The sequence below is a fragment of the Lepidochelys kempii genome, chromosome 1 (genome assembly GCF_965140265.1).
Source record: "Lepidochelys kempii isolate rLepKem1 chromosome 1, rLepKem1.hap2, whole genome shotgun sequence".
NCBI lineage: Eukaryota > Metazoa > Chordata > Testudines > Cheloniidae > Lepidochelys > Lepidochelys kempii.
In genome coordinates this window covers 113,682,880-113,706,999 of record NC_133256.1, presented here as the reverse complement: position 1 = coordinate 113,706,999, position 24,120 = coordinate 113,682,880, and the positions used below count along the sequence as shown (strand labels likewise).

At 39.3% G+C, this 24,120-nt stretch overlaps 1 protein-coding gene across 1 annotated transcript in view; it reads right to left on the bottom strand.

Annotated features, from left to right (window-relative positions):
* UXS1 (UDP-glucuronate decarboxylase 1) overlaps window positions 1–24,120 on the bottom strand; it is a 92,774-nt gene that overhangs the window by 4,438 nt on the left and 64,216 nt on the right. Inside the window, exons 10-13 of the mRNA XM_073351134.1 lie at window positions 14,578–14,697; window positions 10,006–10,049; window positions 5,714–5,774; window positions 4,096–4,153 (exon numbers count right to left, since the gene is read on the bottom strand). Coding sequence (XP_073207235.1) covers window positions 4,096–4,153; window positions 5,714–5,774; window positions 10,006–10,049; window positions 14,578–14,697 — 283 coding nt within the window. The remainder of the gene's footprint in view (window positions 1–4,095; window positions 4,154–5,713; window positions 5,775–10,005; window positions 10,050–14,577; window positions 14,698–24,120) is intronic.

The following is a 24,120-nucleotide window of genomic DNA, read 5'->3' as shown; positions in this document are numbered from 1 at the left end:
GTAAATAACACTTCCTTATTTACTTTCTCCACACCAGTCATGATTTTATAGACCTCAATCATATCCCTCCTTAGTCATCTCTTTTCCAAGCTGAAAAGTCCCAGTTTTATTAATCTCTCCGTTTCATAACCCTAATAATTTTTGTTGCCCTTTTCTGAACCTTTTTCAATTCCAATATATCTTTTTTTGAGATGCAGCGACCACATCTGCATGCAGTATTTAAGATGTGGGTGTACCATGGATTTAGAGGCAATATGATATTTTCCGTCTTATTATCTATCCCTTTCTTAATGATTCCCAACATTCTGTTCGCTCTTTTGACTGCCGCTGCACACTGAGTAGATCTTTTCAGAGAACTATCCACAATGACTCCAAGATCTATTTCTTGAGTGGTAACAGCTAATTTAGACCCCATCATTTTATATGTATAGTTGGGATTATATTTTCCAATGTGCATTACTTTGCATTTATCAACATTGAATTTCATCTGCCATTTTGTTGTCCAGTCATTCAGTTCTGAAAGATCCTCTTGTACCTCTTTGCAGTCTGCCTGGGACTTAACTATCCTGAGTAGTTTTGTATTATCTGCAAATTTTGCCACCTTGCTGTTTACCCCTTTTTCCAGATCATTTATTAATATATTGAATAGGACTGGGCCCAGTACAGACCACTGGGGGACACCACTATTTACCTCTCTCCATTCTGAAAACTGACCATTTATTCCTACCCTTTGTTTCCTATCTTTTAACCAGTTACCAATCCATGAGAGGACCTTCCCTCTTATCCCATGACAGCTTATGAGCCTTTGAGGAGGGACCTTGTCAAAGGCTTTCTGAAAATCTAAATACACTGGATCCCCCTGGTCCACATGCTTGTTGACCCCCTTACAGAATTCTAGGAGATTGGTGAGGCATGATTTCCCTTTACAAAAACCATGTTGATTCTTCCAACAAATCTGTGTGTCTGACAATTTTGTTCTTTAGTATAGTTTCAACCAGTTTGCCCGGTACTGAAATCAGGCTTACCAGCCTGTAATTGCAGGGTTACCTCTGGAGCCCTTTTTAAAAATTGGCATCACATTAGCTATCCTCCAGTCATTTGGTACAGAAGCGGATTTAAATGATAGGTTACCGACTACACTTAGTAGTCCTGCAATTTCACATTTGAGTTCTTTCAGAACTCTTGGGTGAATTCCATCTGGTCCTGGTGACTTATTACTGTTTAGTTTATCAATTTGTTCCAAAACTTCCTCTAATGACACCTCAGTCTGGGACAGTTCCTCAGATTTGTCACCTAAAAAGAATGGCTCAGGTTTGGGAATCACCCTCACATCCTCAACCGTGAAGACTGATGCAAAGAATTCATTTAGTTTCTCTGCAATGGCCTTATCGTCCTTGAATTCTCCTTTAGCAACTGATCATCCAAGGTGGCCCCACTAGTTGTTTAGCAGGTTTCCGGCTTCTAATTTACTTAAACATTTTTTTTTGCTATTACTTTTTGAGTCTGGCTAGCTGTTCTTCATATTCTTTTTTGGCCTTCCTAATTATATTTTTATATTTCATCTGCCAGAGTTTACGCTCCTTTCTATTTTCCTCACTAAGATTTAACTTCCGCTTTTTAAAGAATGTCTTTTTGCCTCTCACTGCTTCTCTTACTTTGTTGTTTAACAATGGTAGCACTTTTTTGGTTCTCTTACTATGTTTTTTAATTTGGGATATACATTTAAGTTGAACCTCTATTATGGTGTCTTTAAAAAGTTTCCATGCAGCTTGTCAGGATTTTACTTTTGGTGCTGTATCTTTTAATTTCTGTTTAACTACTATCCTCATTTTTGTGTAGTTCCCCTTTCTGAAATTAAATGCTGAAGTGTTGGGCTGCTGTGGTGTTTTCCCCGCCACAAGGATGTTAACTTTTATTATACTATGGTCACTATTACCAAGCGGTCCAGCTATATTCATCTCTTGGACCTGATCCTGTGCTCCATTTAGGAATAAATCAAGAATTCCCCCTCCTCTTGTTGGTTCCAGGACTAGCTGCTCCAAGAAACAGTCATTTAAGGTGTAAAGAAACTTTAACTCTGCATCCTGTCCTGAGGTGATATATACTCAGTCAATATGGGAGTAGTTGAAATCAACCATTATTATTGAGTTTTTTATCTTAATAGCCCCTCTAAGCTCCCTGAGCATTTCACAGTCATCCTGGTCAGGTGGTCGATAATATATTCCTACTGCTATATCCTTATTATTCGATCATGGAATTACTATCCATAGGGATTCTATGGTACAACTTGGTTCATTTAAGATTTTTACTTCATTCGATTCTACGCTTTCTTTCACATATAGTGCCACTCCACCTGTGCTGTCCTTCCGATATATTTTGCACCCTGGTATTACTGTGTCCCATTGATTAGCCTCATTCCACCAACTTTCTGTGATGCCTCTTATATCAATATCCTCATTTAATACGAGGCACTCTAGTTCACCCATCTTATTATTTAGACTTCTAGCATTGATATATAAGCACTTTAAAAACTTGTCACTTTTTAGCTTCTCCCATTACATGATGTAATTGAATAAGACTTTTTTTTCATTTGACTGTTTCTCATCAGATCCTATTTGTATTTTATCATCTTCCATACTCTCCTGCTTACTAGGACATAGAGAATCTCCATTAGTATATCCTCCTATAAGGGATGTCTTTGTCTGAACCACATGCTCCTCCGCACCTGTCAGCTTTCCCCCAGCCCTTAGTTTAAAAACTGCTCTACGACCTTTTTAATGTTAAGTGCCAGCAATCTGGTTTCATTTTGGTTTAGGTGGAGCCCACCCATCCTGTATAGGATCCCCCTTTCCCAAAAGGTTTCCCAGGTCCTAATAAATCTAAACCCCGCCTCCCTACACCATCATCTCATCCACACATTGAGACCCCGCAGTTCTGCCTAACTGGCCCTGCGCATAGAGGTCCCTTCCAACCCTGATATTCTTTGATTCTATGGAGCTGGAAGCATTTCAGAGAATGCTACCATGGAGGTCCTGGATCTTTTACCTAACAGCCTAAATTTGGGATTCAATAATGTTCTAAAGGCAGCACACTCAACAGCAGGAACACAGGGTGAGAGGTAGGGACTGCCAAGTATTCTCCAGCATCCCCTCCAGCCAAGTGAAAGGGAGACTTTGATGGGCGCTGGAATGAATCACTTCTAGCCTCCAGTGGCCAGGTCAGTATAGGGGGGAAAAAATGGTCATCACAGCACGAGGCTTTTGAGGGTGGTAGAGAGAGAAAAGCTCAGAGAGAAAATCTGAGGAGGATTCCTGGACAAATCTACCCAAACAGTATTTGTATTTTAGTTCAGGAGATGATATATATCATTCACATTCAGCTCAGTTTCTTAGTGATTGCATTTACAGCAGGAGTTGATGTGTGGGTCTTGTACTGAACTTTTAGCTAAAATAGTCAGAGCATCTCTCCTTTCTATTGCTGCCAGCATTTAGTGTCGTACACCTGAAAGGGATCATCTTACATTTTCTTTTCTTTCTTGAAAGAAGAAAACCCATGCATAGAGAAGTCTACCTGGGGTCAGACCAGAATGGAGAGCAATATTAAGAAACAGCTGGTAGTCCCTCTGAGAATGGGCATGAATTGCCCTTCCTATCTCTATTTCTTAGTGCTCTTTGTTAAGTTCGCTGTTGGGAGGAAAAGATATACATTCGCCTCTCCCTTGAAGAAAATGCAACATGTAATGAGGAAGAATAGAAAAGGCTCTTCATTCGTCCACAATGAACCCATTAACTTGCATAAACTATATATAAGTAAACAGTACATGACAAACTGCCACATGAAAATAAATATTCATTCTTTTCTTCATATAGTATTTTATGTATAATTGAAAATCTGAACTAAATTCTAAATTTTTAATCTAATATTTAATTATAGAATCAGTAGACAATTAAATGTCCTTGGTACAACTGCTGTTTTGAATCTGTTTCTTTTCATTTCTATTAGCCTTATGTATTATACATACTTTAATGAAGTAATCATCATCTGATAATATAAGCCCTCTATGAATTTCACCCAAGATTTACTTGTCATACTTACCAACAAGTTTTTTAATTAACTGGGCAAATTCTAGGATACTGTGCTCTTCTGGGTTCCCCTAAGAAGGAAGTGGATACAGGTTACAAGAGAAATTACAAAGCAACTCTAAAAATGCGTATTTTGTGATTTGCCAAGAGTCACTATGAGGATAGTAACCAAATATGTGAATGAACTAAAATTCATAGATTACAAGGCCAGAAGGGTCTGACCTCCTGAATAAGAGGCCAGAAAACTGCCCCAATAAAATTCCTGCTTGAACGAGAGCATCTCTTTGAAGAGACATCCAGACTTGATTTAAAAATTGCGAGTGATGGAAAATGCACCACCAAATTTGGTAAATTGTTCCAATGGTTAATTATCCTCAAAGGGGCACTACATCTCAATTCTACTTTGAAAAGTGACCAGAACCATTTATAAACAAAAATTTTCTGGTCCCCCACATCTTTTAAAACAACATGGTATGTAATGTGTCTTCAAAGACACCCTAGAAAATGCATTTTGTTATGTGAGATTTTGAAAAGCATTCATTGGTGGCCTAACTCTGGCTCCCAATGAAGTCAATGGAAATTTTACCATTTCAATAGCAGCAGAGTTAAGCTAAGAGAGTGCTTTTGAAAACCCGGCTCCCAAGTTTAATCTATTTAGTCATCCAAAAAAGAAACTGCAGGTTTTCAAAGGCTTTCAGGTGTTTAATTGTGCATGTCCCCCTTTTTTCCATACGCTTAGCCTCATGAGATGCACATTTTGCTTTCCATGAGAATCCCAAGGAAAAATCATCACACTTTTTCAAGAGCTGACCTCAGCAGTATGCCATATGTTCCTAAATATTGTAATTTCAAGCTGTGACTAGATAAACCACGGATATGTTATAATTGCTTTGGAAATAGCCATCCATATTTAATCTCTATTACCGATGATACCTCAGTACAATTGCCATAAAAGGGGGGCATGGGCCACGTATCACAACAACAACAAAAAATGAAGCTTCTGGAGCAGAAACAGGTTAATAAATTACAATAGTGTGTCACCAATGGTTTCAGATCGCACTTTTGATGTATAGAAACGAGGGTGGTCTTCAACTGCATTTCTGAAGTGTCTTAAAATAATTTACTCCATCCCCCCCCTTTCTAATACAGTAGAACCCTATTTATTTGACTCTCCATTATCCAGCTCTCTGTGTTAACTGGACAACCAGCACACCCAGATCTAGAGGGAAGTGATCTCTCCTGTGGCCACTAGATGGTGCTGCAGCATTGGACTTTCCCATTCTCTGTTTTTTCTGGATTTTTGATTATCTAATCTGCCCCCAGTCCCAATTAGATCAGATAAACTGGTTCTGCTGCATTGCATATTGAGCAAAAAGTTTAAATCAATTAAAACTCAAAACGTATTGCAAAATTCTCTTATTCTTGAGACAGTGATCAGATCTAAGGTCTAGGAGCCCGGCAAGTACTATGCCAAATCTCTCATTTGTAAAGTGAGCATCGGGTTTTTTGTGCATGATGGAAAGTATTTTTGCTGCATTTAATTCTTGTAAAAGTTAACACCAATGATAAGTAAGAAAGCAAAAACTAGACTGTGAAGTAAATGTAGCAGAACAACAAAACTGTATGCTCACCAAGTTGACAGGACTGCTGACGTTGCTGTTCATTAAGGCCACCAACCCATTCACAAGATCACTGCAAAAGGGAAAGCAGGGATTGAGTAGATATCCATTTCTCTTTAAACAGTCATACTTTATTCAAAGAGATCCATATTGCTAGAACCCCACTGAAGCAACATAATTCGATGATGAATGCAGAAATCAAATCCTGCAATTAAAATGGATTTTATGAATTTTGTACATTTCAAGTGGAAGTCCACATTTCATACCAATTGGTAATTTGCTGGCTGGTTAGCTCCATAGTTATTAATTTCAATAAATCAAAAACAGTGGAGGACTTGCTGTTCGTTTTAGAGGATAATTTGCTGTAGTGAGAGCATTTACATTGGGGAGGCACAAGCTGCAGTTCCTCCACAGTTATATGAAAAAACAACCAAGAAATATTAACTGATTACTGCTAAACAATTAATACTTTATTATTTCCTCTGGCCTCTAAGCCTTCCACTCATTTAAAATGAGGCAATTGCCAATTTTTCAGATGGATTGTAATAGATTGGCTCAAGATAGTGAAAAGAAGCAAGGACACTGCTGCTTACCAAGTTTTGTCCTTATTTTCAGAAGCTTTAAAAAGACTCTGTTAAAATAAGTTTACTTTGGAAAAAATGATATCTCGGTGTTACGCACTAAATCCTCCTTCTCGGTCCTAGGTCCGGAGTATCAATATGAACAAAAACATCAGCTCTTCTCTTTATTACATGTTCAAACTAGGTGTGCCAAATCAAAATGCTACAAATTTCTATACCATTTACTACTAATATTACTGCAGAAGGCAGGGGGAGAAGAGATTTTTTAAAGAAGTTTGTCAACCTCCCCCCCCCGCAAAAAAACCCAACCAAACGAAAAAACCCAACAACCCTGGCACTCTGGTTTATCTGGCGAGTAAGTCAGGAGATATGGACATGCTGTTCAATAAATATAGGTCACAACCTTGAATCTGATCTGCACAGACAGACTCCTGTGTCTGTACAAGTCGCAGCAATTTTGCATGGGTGTAAGGGTCTGGCCATCAGGACCAGAGTGTGGGACCTCTGATGTAAGCTCTCTGAAGCCAAGGAAGAGCCTACTACTTTCTTAAGTGCCATGCATTTTTATGGCACTATATAAATAATTATAATGTGGATTTGTGTCGATTAGACAGTAATGTTTCATCAACTGTAATAAACTGAATAAAAGCTCATTTTGAAGTGTATTGTTAACAGTAATTTTGAGGATTTTGGATAATTAACTCATACTGGAGTAAAGGTACAAAGTCCCTTCCACTCCATAGTAGGCTGCATTGCATCACAGCAATAACACAACTATGTGCTTTGCTATAAATGCATTGTAATACTACCACGGTCAGTCCCGACCGTCAATTGCAAACAATAAGTTATCATGCTGCACTATCTGTTAGGTAATTATGTACAGCAAACAGTGTTGTGCAACGTGCTCTCAACCATAAACTCGCATTGTTTATATTAAACCTGTATGTGAAATATATTTATCCTGTATCTCGTGCATGAAATGTTTTTAAAGTGATTTAAAAATGAATGACAGCAGTAAAGATTATTCAAGGGGGCTACTCCTACAGCCTTTACTCATGTGAATGCTCCAACTGAGGACAATAGGATTTTACATCTAAATGAGAGCTGTAGGATCAGGCCCTACGTTATTAGGGCTCTCGGCTTTAGAAGAGGTGGTCTGTATTTTTGGATTGTTGAGGCCATTTATATAGTGAAGCAGACTTCAAGATGTGTGCGAGGGAATGGGGGGATAAAAGGGGAATTGTCCTAGATATAAAAAATAGTATGATACAGGTAAAATAAATAATACTTGAAAACCAGACATGCTGTGCCCTTTAAAATTAGTAGTTTTAAATGACTGCTTAAGGTGTATTTTTAGTAAACTGAAGATTTGCCTTATTAGACACAATCCAGTTCTGATCACACTGGTTTTCAATACCAAAGAAGTCTAATCTTAACATGCAATGAGTAATTATAATACATGAAATAAAGCACTTTTGTCACTTTAAAATAAGGGAGGATTTTGTCTCAGCACTAAATGAGATAAAAAATAGTTCTCCTCTAATATTATGGGACAGCACTTTGAATTGTACAAGCCATGGGAAATGCTGATGGACAAGATTATAGCATGAATGTCATAATATAAATACACATTAAATCATTACTTGCCATGTCTGATATTACCCTAAACTGTTCAGAGGAAAGCATGAAGGTGTGAAGTCAAATTTTGGCAGGCAGCTTTAGAGAGAAGCTGCCAAGATAATAACCAACAGAATTCCTTCTATTACTAACACAGGCTATCAAAACCAAAGGCTTTCAAAAGTGTTAACTCTATTTGCATCCCTTATGCTTTATTTAGGGCACATCACTCCATTTGTGAAATTAAACTAGACTGGACGGTTTCAGTTAACTGGTTCTCAATGCTGTTTAGAACAAATATGCAGGAGAATTGTATTTTCTATTGAAATATGACATTTTAAAATTTGAAGGAAGGAAGGAAGGCATATTACTGTATTTCCAATAACTTTAAAATTCTAACTGTAAAACTGTATTTTAAAAATTATTTTCAAAGGTTAGGAGTAATTTTTAAGAGATTCTTTAAGTCTTGCAAAAAGGCAGTCTTAATATAGATCTGTTTGTTTGGACCGAAGGGGGATCAAGTCAGTGCATTGCAAATCAGGTTTGCACAAAATAGCCAGACTTTTAGAGTCTACAGTTTTACAATAGTATCGTGTTTTTGATTTTAGATGCTTTCTATACTTTTTACAAAGAGGTGTTATTCTTGTAAAAAACAAAAACAACCATATTTCCCTGTTTACTTGCAACAAAGATGTTTCAGGAGTCTGTGCAATTAAACTGGGCACTAGGAAGTAAGAGTCACAACTAGATCAGAATTCAAAGTCTGATGTATAACTGTATGAGGACAGAGTAGGGATTAACCTGCCACAATCTGGAGGTTACTGGAAATTCCCTCAGCCATCAATCCTGATCAGACTTCTGCATGTGCTTAACTTGAAGCCCATGAGTAGTCTCATTGATTTCAGTGGGACTACTCAATGTTGAGCTTCAGGCCTTAGTCACTAAAATATTCAAGTGATGCCTGAAGGGGAAAAAAAAAAGTCACCACAAATTCCCAAGGGAATTCTAATCTGTGCTGCAAGAAAACCCTACCATAGTGTTATATGAACAGTTAATAAAGAGTTGCAAATTTCAAATGAAGATGAAATATGGTTAGACTCTATTCATGGTTACATGCAACTAAAAACATTTTCTTTTACTGAGTTCTGAAATACAATCAATGTCTGAAATGAGATTTAAATTGGAAACACAGACGACATGCCTGAGCTGAAGTTATGATTTTATTTCTGCTAGACACAAAATATAGAAATCAAAATTAAAAGCCCCTGAATCTTACTGTTCTGATATGAATGTTTCCTAATAAAGATGGTGAAGGACAAACTTAGATCTTGTCTACAAGGGAGATCTTAACCAGTGAAAACTCCTTAGTGTAGCCACAGCACACTGTGGCTTGCAAGGTGCTACTTCCACACTAAGCAACACACTGCACTAAATTTAATCTAAACTTGGGCTTTACCATAAAGCAGCTCCATGTTGTAGTTTCATCAGTGGCTAAAACCTCATTGTATAAGCCTATTTCTAGAAATCAAATTAAAAGCTACATAGCCCCCTATGAACACAAGGTGGCAGCAGTGCATTCAGATACAAAGACATGAAACTTGAGTTTTCATGTTTCAGAGTAACAGCCGTGTTAGTCTGTATTCGCAAAAAGAAAAGGAGTACTTGTGGCACCTTAGAGACTAACCAATTTAGTTGAGCATGAGCTTTCGTGAGCTACAGCTCACTTCATCGGATGCAACGATGAAGTGAGCTGTAGCTCACGAAAGCTCATGCTCAAATAAATTGGTTAGTCTCTAAGGTGCCACAAGTACTCCTTTTCTTTTTGAGTTTTCATGAAGCAGAAAAATAACAGAACCACTTGCGTCCACTGATGGGGATAACCACAAATTTCTAGCTATGTCTGAATTTAAAGTTCTCACCTGGCTAGGGACTATTTATATATTCAACTTCTCTGTGAAAGTAGAATTTGTGTTCTAGAACACCACTTCTTTTTTGCTTTACATTTTACTGGCTTGATCCTGTCTGTAGAATGTCTCAGACTATCATAATATGATGACAGGTATCAGACTCCGTAGAAAAGTGCTAGAGAGAACAAGCAAGCTTTACCTGACATACTGGAATGCTCTCGTTTGAGTTCCAGGCCCATATACCTAAAAAACAATGAAAATCAAAGTTACAAGAACATGAAAACATATGGCATGTGTCAACATCACCATAAATAGGCTGTCAGGACCACCTGAGGCATGGATTTGGGACACAACATCAAGTTACAGACTGAGCTGGCTGCCAGACTGTGCGTCATGAGTGCCAGGCCAAATCCTAATCTTGGCAATTCTTCATACACTACTCTTCTAAGATTCAACCCCTTTTCACTGTCTACAGGTAGAACTCTCCTTATCTTTTGTCTTGAGGATTATAGCCTACTTCTCTCTGGTCTTCCCAGGACCCACCAATGTTCCTCCTCTGTACTCCATAGAAAATGCAGCTGCTAATATCACCTTCCGGGCCTGGCCATGACACTCGGCTGCCTGACTCTCTACACTGACTGTGCGGTGAATATCTGAGACAGATCTATTTTTCATGCAACCGCTACCAAAACCAAAAAACCCCTCTCACATTAAGTGGAAATAACTAAGGCATTGCAATGGCTCCACCACAGTACAGATACCTTCAGTTTTTACACAAGTTGGCTGTGATGTTAAGGCAATAAATCAGCATACTTTTGAAAGTTCCAGTATAAATCAATAAACATATTTGAAAGCTATAAATAGGCATGTTTAAGGATAAAAATGTGGATACTCCTCTTGACACGGGCACACACTGAATTAGAAAAACTTTTCGGAAGAAGTAGATACAATATTTGTTTTGCTCAGAAAATAGGGACACAACTGATGTACATGCTAACATCTGTCTCTGGTTAAGCCTGCTTTAAGGGTCTGACCCAAACTCCACTAATCTCAAAGGGAGTCTTCAGTTCAGTGGGCTTTGGATGAAGCCCTAAACATTTAGAGGTCTAATAGAGTTTACTTAATATCTTATTCTGAAAGAAATGTGGGAGAGTGCACTGGTGGCTCAACAGTATGCCCCACACAGCTTTCCAGCCTCTGTTTTAATATAAAAACAAAAGGAGGACTTATGGCACCTTACAGACTAACAAATTTATTTGAGCATAAGCTTTCGTGAGCTACAGCTCACTTCATCGGATTCATTCCCACTGAATGCATCCGATGAAGTGGGCTGTAGCTCACGAAAGCTTATGCTCAAATAAATTTATTAGTCTCTAAGGTGCCACAAGTCCTCCTTTTCTTTTTGCGAATACAGACTAATACGGCTGCTACTCCGAAACCTGTTTTAATATATTTAATTTTATCTATATGTGGAAAGAAAGAGAAATACTCACTTTGTGCATGTTTTCTACACAGTGATCTTCATTGCCACATGTTTTAAAGGCAGTCTGAGAATACACTGTGTTCCCTCCCTCTCCCCCCACAACTTCTCATATAAATACTTTAACAATAAAAACAAGCTGTTTGCATGGGACAAAAACATTGGACTCTAATGAAGAATAATTAAGAGAGATGTTCCATTTTGTATAATTAATTCCCACATTTGAACTTCTCTTTTAAACGAGTGCTTTTATCCATTTATTTGTGGGGGGGGTTTTGGATAAAAAATGAACACACTCATGTTTTAAAATAGTTAATGAGAACAGATTTTAATTTTAACAGCAAAAGTTGTAAAAAAATTAAGTGAAAGTTTTTGATTTCTGATTCACTTTTCAGTCTTTTTCTGTTGGCTGTTGATTTATTTTACTGAGGTTGGCCAATTCAATAAAACTTCAGTCTCACTCTTATGCCTAATCAATTTTGCTTTTTGATACTCATACACCAGTAGAACAGTGACCTTGGGTCAAATTTTTATTTATTATTATTTTATCTATGGTAAGAGACTTTTACAAATTATAACTAAGAAGTCTACCACAAGGCCTTCTTCAAAGTTTTCCTTGTAATGCTCCTCTGCTGTGATGGCTGCAAAACATCCAGCAATGGTTACATAACTGATGGGTGCAGTGATTGCTACTTGTTACACTGAACTGTTCCACTGTTACCATGTGCTCCCTTTGCCTGCTGCATCCACCTGTTGTCTCATTTTATACTTGGATAGTGAACACTTTTGGGTAGGGGCTGTCTTTTTGACATGTCCGTGCTTAGCACAATGGAGACCTGATCCTTGGTTGGGCCTCTAGGTGTCACTGTAATATAAACAATAGCAATAACTTGTGACATACTTTAAAAATCTGACCGCCTATTCATCCAAATGGAGAGCTGCATTTCTTGTGCTTCAGTTAACCAATGTCCACCACCTAGTCAGGATGCTGAAGCATCACTAGTACCCTCATCCTCTTCCCTAGTGACTTTTCAGACTCCAAAGAATTAAAGGGAGTCATTATTCGACTGGCTGTGCTCACACCAACTTATTTGCTTAAAATTTCCCCGTTGCTCCATAGGTGCAGCTGCAACAGCAGGAGTTCAACTGTAGATTGGCTGTTGAGAGTTAAAAAAAATAAAAAAATTGAACATAGACAAGCCTTCAACTCTCCTCCCAGAGGACAGTACTACTCCAAGCTTTTCTTGATGACACTTTGAAATATCCTGAACTATGAATTGTTTTAAATCTAGATAAATATTCCGCATAAACACCTTTTAGGAAAGCTGTCAGGGAATTTCATGTCTCTGCAATGATTACATTCTCACAGTTTGTAGTTATAAAAAAAGTCAAGGCTCTGCTGGATAAGTCTGAGAAGCTCAGAACTACTACGTATTCAGATGCCAAGCTGGCATATCAACCACTTGACCAGCATGGTATAAGCAACAGGAGAATGGTCAGATAAAACACCTGACATCTGACCTCTGATGCTCTATGCAACATCTGACCTCTGATGCTCTATGCAAAACTTCTAAATGCCACCTAGAGAGAGATACTTTGTGCCCCCTGAATATCACCCCAGGAGCATAGAGTACACAGGGCGTAATCAGAAAGTACTGGCAAGTCATTGCTTTATTGTGTTTGTATATTCTGATGCAATCAAAAACCCCACTAGGATCAAAACTCTCTGCCTGAAATAAGAACTCCACCCACCCTGTTTTGGCCACATATTCTGTTCTATGCAGCCAGTCCCAGCTAACCAACTGCAGCTTTTAGGGGTGAAGGACGGGGTGGATAGGAGGGTGAAAGCCCTTTCAAAAGAATTTACAAAAGTCCTTTGAAAACCCCTATGTTAAATTAATTCTTGGGTGGAGGTCGCTGTCTTTTGTGCTACTTTTTCTTTGGTTTAACCCCATGTGATAGATGTGGGCATGCTCATGGGGCAGTACAACAGGAATGACTCACCACAGCCATGTAAAATCAGAAGGATTGTACCAAGGAACGACTGGTTTTGGAACATGCCATTGCATAGATTTCTTCTATCCCCAGCCCCAAAACACCGCAACCCTTTCCCAGCGCAACTGTATGAAGAACTGAAAGAATAAGCAGTGCTTGGACACTTAGCAACCTTGCCCTAGGCCAGTCTAGTCATTTTTGAAGGTTTTCTCACAAGGGCAACTCATCCCTCTATCATTATAAATTGGTATTTTTGTTTGTTTTAGTGGAAGAGGGGAAAAAGAGGAACTAATAAGATTGTGTTAAAGTATGAGAAAGAATGCTGGCCCCCAACATCTTTCCTGACTGTTAGATACCCTGAAAAAATTGACTTCAGCTCCCCTCTCCTTACTGACTAGGCACATTTATTGCCTGAGCAACACTTCTTTCCAAACAAACAGGAGCCCTGCTAGCATGCAGACCACACATAAATTATTACTGTCCATAAACAACGCACTTCAATCTTGGGGTTGTCTGCCCCGTGCAGCAAAGCCCTCTACAAGTGTGTGCTTTGTAGAGTACTCAAACATGTTGCGCTCTGACTGTCCCGTATACACCCTGTGGCGCACTTTAAAAAGATCCCTAATTCAAACAATAAAATCCTAGAAAGCCCTTGAGTGATTTCCTAGTACCATTTCTCCTCATTCTTTGCTCCAGACATTGTCTCCAAATTTTATATGTGAAATCTAAAAAGTTGCCATGTGTATGAAATTATATATCTCATGATCTCATCCTTTACCTCAAGTACCCCTCCACCACCCATTTTGTGGAGATATATGATTAATTTAGGATGTATGCTTCTATCTATATCTTTGGCACTTATAAGGCCCCTATTATCTGAGCGCCTCACAATCCTTAACGTATTTCTCCTCACAACACCCGTGCAAGGCAAGGCAGTGCTATTATCCCCATTTTACAGATGGGGAACTGAGGCAGAGACACCTTGCCCAAGGTCACCAAAAAAGGCTGTGGTACAGTACCGTAACGTGCACACCCATAAAGTTTTTTAAATACAGGCCAACATTTTCAAGAATGACTAGTTATTTTTTGACACACAGGTTGAGACGTCTAGAGGCCTGATTTTCAGAGAGTGGAAGCTCAGCACTTTCTAAAAATCTAACCTCTTTCAAGTGTTTCAGGTTGTGCACCCAAAAGCTAGGGAATTGAAAAAAATCATCAGTCACTTTTGAAAATCTTGGCCATAGCATTCGTTAAGTGGTTTTGTTCTAAGCCCAGGACCACGTGCCAATTACTTACCGTTAGAGGTTCTCCCTGAAGAGCCTGTAAGATAAAGTTACTGACAACTCTGCCATCGTTCATGTGCATCCGAGGACCAAAGGTATTGAATATTCTAGCAACTCGCACCTCAACCCCTTCCTGTAAGCAAAAGAAAACAACAAAACTTGTACTTAATGAAGATTCCACAACCCTCCCTCCCCCAACGCCAATCCCTTCAAAGTGCAGACTTCCACATTTAGTAGGTGTTTTTTTCAAAAAGGGAGATATTTCCGTAAGTATAAGGATGCTAACATACACTTTTTAAACACATGCTGCTTTCTCATCTTGAGACTCCTGTAACTTCACATAAACCACAGAGCATATGGTAGGAGAATTTACCCTAATTATCTACATTCATAATGCAATATGAACCACTGATGGACCATCTGAAGACTGTTCTTTACCCTAATGAATTTTTCTTTTAAGAAATACTTTAACATAATAATACTTTGCAATTCAATAGGGTCTTCCATCAGAGGCTCTAAGGATTTAGCAATGAGACACCAGAAAAGTATTTTCACAGATTGGAGAACAACAGTCAAGCGACTTTGCCAAGGCCACAGAATAATCCGTGACTAAGCACAGTGAGAAATTTTTATAAAGTGATTAGAGATTTTTGGGTGCCCATTGTGAGCTCTCTTAAAGGAGCCTGATTTTCAGGGTGCTGAACTGATGCTTATAATAAAGTGATCGCTTAACCATAGCCATAACATTACTGTTTCACATTAGCCTACATGAAGTTTACGGGCTAGTTTATTTCTCAGATCCCCATTGTTTATTTACACAACTTTAATACTACAGAAATTTTATTTGAATCTGAGAAATGTTTCCATTATACCCAGTAATGCTTTGTGTGGATGCTATGTAAATCCATCTTCAGATAATCAGTGCAGTCAACTGAGTTTCAGCAAGCAGAACCAAATGTGGTCTATAGAGGGAACTGTGACCTTGTGAAATTGCAGGACTGGAACCCGTCAGTGAGAACAAACTGTGTTTCACCTAAATTCTGCGAGAGCCAAATCCTCAGCCTTCATGGCAAGGAGAACATTCAGCCATGGTGAACTAATGCACAGGGTTGGCTTTTGATGCACGCGACAGTTCATTGTGACAACATGTAGAAACTTCACCTCTAAAAGTAAACTTCTTACCACTAATTCAAAGGCAGCAGAAGTCACAAGCACAAACTCCTAGGATTACACAAATCATGTAATCTGTTACAATATTCTTGAGTCTTTCAATGAAAACATGGAACTTTAAGTTTTCAAACAGTTTGCCAACAGACTGTGGCTGGTTGCCACTTCCTGGAAAAAGGGACTTGAAGACATGGTGAAACTATGCTTGTGGATTTTCCCATTATAAGGGGATACACAGTGTGCTGCACACATTTTCAACTTCTCTTCAGAAAACTGCAGCCTGTGCTCACACATCCCTCACTTGAGAGACATCCAAAGACAATGATTTTCTTGGAAACAGGTTAGCCTGAAAGTAGCTTCAGTTATAACAATATTTAACGGCCTGCCCCAGGAACCCAGAATCATTGATAAATAAACAAATTCATCCTTACAGCAGCCTGGTGAAAAAGGCGGGTATTTATTTCACAGACAGGATAAAAGGATTAGAGAGGCTAACAACTTGGCAACATTATAAAAACATTATAAAAATTATCCATTGCTGACAGTACGTGTCACCAAGGGATGCAGGTGCCCATGGTTCAACTGCAAGAACAAATAAGAACAAACAGTGTTCTGCACCATTTCAGAAACCGTGGGTAAGGTTTAAACAGTGCTGTGCACAGTTTGCCCTTGTTTAAACTTGCAGATAACCTGTGTTGAGCTAGCACTCACTATCAATAATGGGAAATTTTTGTAACACAGAAAAGATTGCTGTCTCTTGCCCAAACTTGTAACAGCAAGTTAGTGTCAGGACTATAAACACAACCCAGCTCTCCTGACTTCCAATCCTGTGCTTTACCCCGAAGACCATACTGACACTATCTGCTAGCATGTCCCCTATCCACACCAAGGGTGTGGCAATCAGCCAAGTGTGCTTTATTGGAAGCACAGTTGTCAACTTTCATGTGGCAAATAAGCACCTCGACTTTCACAATAAGCCAAAAATCAAGCTAATCCATTTCAAAACAAGGCCAACCCCTAAGAACACCAACACTCTATGTGACTAGATCCCCTTGGTGTGCAGTCTGGGACTGTGGTGGACTTCGTAATGCAACGTGTTAAGCTTTATACTTCTAACAGTAGCTTACAGAGTACATTACACCATGTTTACGAATGCCTCCACTGCATCTGCAAACAGCCCTATGTGGTTTCTTGTCCCTTCATGGTCCCCACTCCCATTATTCGTAATAGACAAGAGTCTCCAACTGTGGACTATATTTCACGCAGTACTGCACACGCTGGGTCAACTGGCTTCTGTTATCCAATATAGGTTGCAAAATGGCAGTGTGTGCATGTCAGCAAGAGCTCACACTACAAGTGGGAGAGGGTACCTAATGGTCAAGATTCAAGACACATTAGGGAAAACCACCATCCCCCTCTCTGCTGGGAGGTTTTTCAAGCTACACAACTGATTCAAGTAGCTAGCACAGAAGCCAGAGATAGAATAGATCATCTAGTTCCACCCACATCCCAATGGAGTACTATTCCTAAAGTTTATTTTATAGTGTTTTATGCAGCCTCATTTTGAAGACTCACAAGAAAATCAGGCCTCCGCCCATTCCCTTGGGAAACTATTCCACAAACTAGTAGATCTCAGCGTTGGGAATCTTAATTCAAATATTCAGCCTAAATTTCCCCTCTCATTTTCAGCCCATTACTTTTAGTAACCCCCCTCCATATTCTTCTGGAATAATTTATCTGAGGCTTCAAATATTTATAGAATGTTATACTCCTAGCCATGCCCCATCATTAGTTTGAACACCTCCAAGCCCATTTTGCATTGCTGTGACCTCCCTCCTCCTCTCAGGACAGCACACCAACATCTAGGGACTGGGCAGTTATTTCATGTGTGCTGCTAACTCATAATACTAAACTCATAATACTAAATGTATTTATTTGCTGAAGCGGGAAGGGAGAAGGAAGATTCAATCCAGATAGATCCAGCTGTGAGTTGTAAGTTTCCCAGAGCAAAGAAGGCGGTGGGATGAGTCAATAAGGAGGCTACAAGTTCACTGTTCAAACCAAACACTTAAGTTGAAGGCATCTTGATCTGGGGGGCATCCAGAGCCACCTGCAGTGTTGGACAGTTAATGACAGGAGCTGCCTGCTGTCCTTTATTTAAACGGAACAGTGAATGTCACTGCAATTTCCCTGTCTCTTTTAGGGTATGTCTACACTGTGTTATAGAACTAGTGGCAGCGAATGTCAGAGCCCAGGTCCACAGATTCAAGTTCATGGGGCCCACACTACAGCGCTAAACACTGCAGCGTAAACATTGCATCTCAGGCTGGAGCTTGGGCTCTGAAGCCCACCCCAGTCCCCAGGTTCCCAGCCTGAGCTCCAGCTCAACACCCACACTGCTGTTTTTAGCATCCTAGTGCATGCCCAAGTCTGCAGACCTGGGATCTGAGACTCGCTGCTGTGGGTTTACAGCCCAGTGTAGACGCACCCTTCGACTAACTCTCACTCTTTACCAGGTGAGCCACACCCCATAGCTGTACAAAGCAGACAACTTGCGCTAATCTTTCAGTTTTAAATCATGTCTCTGATCTCATTCCTGCCTCCTACAAATCTTAAACCTTTCCCGTTGTCTGTATATTTAGACCTGTTTTTCAAATCCTTTAAAATGCCTTCGGTGCTTTTACAAAACTTGAAAAGCACATTGTATATACACTTTTACTTATGTATAAAACAGAACAATAGGTAAGTGAACAGATTCCAGCTTCAGATTTCCAAGGGATGTGTACACAAAGGCATTTATTTTAGGTCAGTTCTACACTGGAAACTTTTGCTGGTACAGCAATATTGGTTAGGGCTGTGACTTTTTTTTTTTTAAACACAATATTTCAAATCACAAATGTGTTATACTGACACAGAAATGCTTTTGCTGGTATAGTTTATTTTGCTCATGTGACTGAACCAGTATAAGTTGTTCAGCAAAAGCACTTTGTTGATGGCATAAAAACTGCATCTACATTATGGAGTGTTTTCCAGTATAGCTATATTGGTATATCTATATCAGAAAACCTTTTCTAGTGTAGACTAGACCTAAGTTATGAAAAATTATACTAACATCTAAAATTTTTGGTCTTTTTTTTTTAAAAAAGAAAAATCTGTTTAAGGGGAAAATTAATGACATACAAAGCGTAGCATGTACTATCCAACAGATATTGTCAGGGCTCCTATGAAATTATTACCCTGAGCCAAAATTTTCAAAACTACGTGACTAAGGTTAGGCTAATAAATCAGTGGCTTCATTTTCCAAGGCGAGGGTACTCACCTCACCTCACCGAGAGATACAGGGTACACAGCACCTTTGAAAGTTAGGCCACTAATTTAGGCACCTAAATATGGAGTGAGAAACTCTAGCTGTAGGTACTTATTTTTGAACGTCTTGGCTCCAATAACGTCTACAGCAAGACATGGGAGGATGATATCAATGTATATTTTTCTTAAAAGAATAAACATGCCATATTTTACATTAATAAATCTACTTTTGGTGAAAGATGCTTTGGTCTGCATGTTTCAGAAAACAGATCAACACAGAATGCAACCTAGGAGTGTAAAGGTTTCCAATGATGGTTTTAACTGAAACAGCTTCACCATACACTAAGGCTGCAATGCAGAAGCAGGAATAACAGGTGAATTAGTCTTATTAATTAACTTTAACGCTCACAATTTGCAAATTCATCTACTATGAATCACCAGCCAGTAAGCAAAGAATTAGTAAGGAAGAGGAAGAACTACTTGCATGAAACCAGGACATAAGGAGCTTCAAAGTGACTCTGGCATGTGGGGACTCTCTGGCATCAGAAATCCTTACAACAAAATGCGTAAATAACCTGCAGAGAAACCCCAGAAACCTGCAGAGCTATCAAAGTGAGCAAAACTAGGCTAATTACTCTCTTTCAAATAAAGTTACTAAAATTGCTGCCCGCATCCCTTGAAATTCTTTTGACTAGCGTGTGTTATGTGTGAAAATCTTGACTAGCAGTCAACTACAAAGGATATAATTGTTGATGTCTAAAATACACACATTTTAAAAATTATACCATCTACAATTTTGAACAGTAACAACAGTGCAATTATTTGCAGGCAGTTCATTTTAGAAAATGTCACCAATGGGTCCTACAAATACAAAATCCAATCCTGAGTATACAAATATACACACAGACTTGACTTAATGGCCATGACATTAGCAAATTGGATTCACCCTTGCATGTTACTAAAATTTAAGATTGTTTTACACTATGATTTACACTGCCTGGAACGAAGAGTTCAGAGATTTTAAGGCTAGCAGGGACCATTACAATCATCTAGTCTGAACTCCTATATAATACAGGCCTCAGAATTTCACTTGGTGAAACCTGCATTTATCCCAACTTGTGGTTGAACTAGATTATATCTTTTATAGACACCTACTCTTGATTTAAAACAAGGGGTGTAAAATTTCATCTCATCATTTGAAGGACCCTTCCAATGGCTAATTCCCCACACCTAAAATTTTGCCTCAGTGTCTACTTTAAACTTTGCTGACTTCAACTTCAAGCCATTAAAACCTTGTTATGCCTTTATATGATACATTAAGGGAACCTTTAGTATTATATCTTCTTTTTTGCATTGGTAATTATAGATTGTGATCAAGTAGCCTCTTACCCTTCTCTTCAATAAAATAAACTGATTGAATTTTTAGTTTCTTATCATAAGGTTGGTTGGTTTCCAAACCAAAAATCATTCTCTGAACCCTCTTCACTTTTTTAACATCCTTTAAAAAATTTGGACACCAGAACTGCACACAATATTCCAGCAGTGGTTCACTCATGTCATATTCCAAAGTAATATCACCTCTCTAATTCTGCTCAACATTCCCTTGTTAACATAACCAAGAATTAGCTCTTTTATGACACAGTATCACACTGGGAGCTCATGCTCTGGCTACCTTGTTTGTTGATTACAGAACTAAAATGAAAACGGTCATCAATAATTACAGGGTTTCTATGGATGGACTGAACTGCATATACACAGACACAAAGTGGGAGCTTTGGAGATGAGTAATGAAGATGCACACGTGAGTGGATAAAGCCACAATTACAGGAGAGAGTTTGCGTAATAATTTCCTTTTACAGATTCCTCTGATATGGACTATTTCTTCCCGTTATCACCACTCTCCTCCTTTCCTTACCTTTTGAAAAGCATCTCCTGAAATACCTCCTTCTGAGAGAATAAGAAAAAACCCTCAGTCATCCCTGAGTCTGGTGACATGACGGTGATTTGTAATATACATCACGCCATTACTGGAACTCAATCTAAATTTTACTCCCCACATCACTGCCTTGATAATCAGTAGTAATTTTACAGCACCCAAGCCTGCTATGCACTTTACAGAACAAAAAACTGGGGGGGGGGGGGAGGGGGAATCCTGGCTCTACTGAAGTCTGAGAGAGAGTTTGCCATTGACTTCAGTGGGGCCAGGATTTGATCTAAGGTTCTTGTCCTAAATAGCTTAATCGAATTTTTGACGTGAGTGAGAGTTCTATACAGTATTATACTTACTCATTAACTGATGTGGTTAGAGCAATTATGGATACATGATTAGGCCCTGCCTGTGGTAATGTAAGGAGAGATTTTAACAGCCTAGCAAAGTGCCAAAGCCATGGCCAGTAACTGGAATAATAGACTGCAATGCTTATTGCCAAAAGCAGTTAAACTAGTAGGCCTTTGCAGCAACCTTAGCATAACTAGGCAGGCCAGGTGGGGAGCAGAAGTTACCATGAGAATTGAGCATGACCCTGCACCATCCTGCTGGGCTTTCTTTTAAACTGCTGAAGTATGCAGTTTTGAAAGACAGGAAGTCTATCTATATTTGACTTCTGGTGTGCGTGCGTGTGTGTTGGGGCCCATGAGACTGCAAACTCTGCAGAAACAGCTGTACAACTAATGGCTTCAAAATTCTTACTTCAGCTGCTTGCTCAGCAGTTATTGGCGACTGACAAGCAGTGAGACACTTAAAAGCATAAAAAGGGGAAAAGGTCTGTGGCATTAAGCTGCATGGCCAGAGATTTGTTATGTGAGCTGCCTGCCCAGACTGGTGAGCAGTATCCAGTGATCAAGTATACCAACGCTAGAGTCAATGTGCACCTTCATAGATCATAAAGCCTCAAAGGATCTGTGATGGGGTACCTGCCTCACACTAGGCTCTAAGGGGTTAATAGAGCCCTAGGGAGGCTGTGCAGGAGGCAGCCAATGAGAGAAAGGCTGAAGGGAGCAGCCAATCAGGGGCCAGCAGGCCCATAATAAAAGGGAGCTGCAGGACAGAGGAGGGCAGCTCTCTGCTGGGAGTCCAGGGAGGAAGGACAGTATCTGGAGGGCTGAGAGAACTGCCAGCACCCTGGACAGAGTAGTGCTGCGAGCAGGAACCAGGGGAGCGAGAGACAGCTCCTGGCTGCTGGGGTTTGCAGGCTGAGGCTCCAAGGCAAAGGCAAAGAGGAAGTAGCCAGACAATTCGCTGAAGCAGCCACTAAGGGGAGTGGCTGGACAGAAGGGAGGAGCACAGAGTGCAGCACAGCCAGAGGGCTATGTCACTGAAGAGAATGCTGCGGTCCTTAGAGAGACGTGGGTCCTAGAGCAGGAGTGATGGAAGTGAGGCACCACCCAAAGAGGGCGCACTATCATGCAGAGCTAATTCCCAGAACAGCCAGCAGGAGGCGCCAGAGTGCTGAGCGAACCCTGTTACAGGACCACTCTGATCTTCTAGTCTGATTTCCTCCATATCACTGGGCTGATGTAGGACTTCCCTGAATTAATTCCTTTTTGATTTACAGTATATTTGTTAGGGAAACACCCAGTCTTGATTTAAAAATTGCTCATGATGAAGAATGCACCACAACTCTTGGTAAGTAGTTCCAGTAGATAGACAGTAATGCACCCAACATTGGGCTCTTACAACCCAGAGATTAAGATACTCATGCACTACCGACTGAGCCAGCTGGGCACCTTCAGGTCCAGTGTTGAGTATGGCAGAGCCGTACAAAGGCTTTCAGAAAAGCTTTTGATCTGAGACAATGCATCACCACCTTCTCTCCTGTATCAGGATCAATAATTAGGATGGCTAACTGCCTGCTCTAAGGCGAAGGCATGTTTCCTGTAGCACAGCCATCTCACTTGGCCTGTGACCCACCTAGCCCGCCCTTGGAAATTAAACTCATTTTCACTGCTAATATGAATTAAATGTGATCCTTCGCATTACTTTGACAATTTTCAGCATTTGTTAGTACTTACTTTTGACCTGATCCATAATCCACAATAATTCTTCTCTGGAATCCTAACAAAGTGTAATTTTACAGCGATGAAACTTGCTGAGCTCAGGGGGGTGTTTTTTCACACCCCCTGAGCGAGAAAGTTGCAGCGCTGTGAAGTGTCAGTGTAGACAAGCCCTAATTTTGATAATTACTGAGCAATTATACTTAGTGTTACTAATTACAATGTAGTTCTATTAGCAATTTAATCAACAATTTTTGTTCTCAAATTTTATATCTCGGCTGCCTATGAATACTGAAACCAACTCAATTTGTGCATTAACAAACAAGGATTACAGAAACAAGTGCAATGAATAAAAACAAAACAGGAAGCGCATTACAAAAAAGCTGTGTTCACAATATAGTTATTCAACGTTTGCTTTTCTGTTTAAAACTCATGCTCTTTAATCTTTATTTTGTAAACCTCATCTTTTCCATTTAGTTGTCTCTATCTTTCCACCCACTATTTAGTTTTTGCACATTGAGTAGGTCTGATAAAACTTAAGCAATATGCAATTATTCTTTGGGGCTAGACACAAACCTTCTAGATATATTTAAGGATGACAAAATTCCGTAATAATAAATATCTTGATACGATAATCATTACATCCAATCTCTTCCAATATATTTGTAGGGAAGTTAGGAATACAAAAACTGTAGATTTTTAATTAGAGAATGAGGTATCCTGAGGCAATTTGGAAGCTATTGCTTCACATAAAATAAGGGAAGACTGGATGATTACTTATTAGCACTCCACTTGTGAAACTCTGCAGAGTTTTAATCTGGCACCCACAAGTAATACTGCTCCGCCAATTAAACAGAACCACAAGTAGAAAGGACAATTTAATTGGTATGAAAATGTGGGTTTAAAAAGGAAGATTAATGATCTAGAAATTCACAAGGTCTGAAACAAGACTTCAGGTCACCAAGCAGTAGAGTTTATTTTTTAATTGTAAAAAGAAGAAATCAGACGCTAACCACACTACATCTTTCAAACAGTGTCAAGGAAAGTGCAAAACTAAGTATTTAACCTAGTTTACATTAACAAAACAATG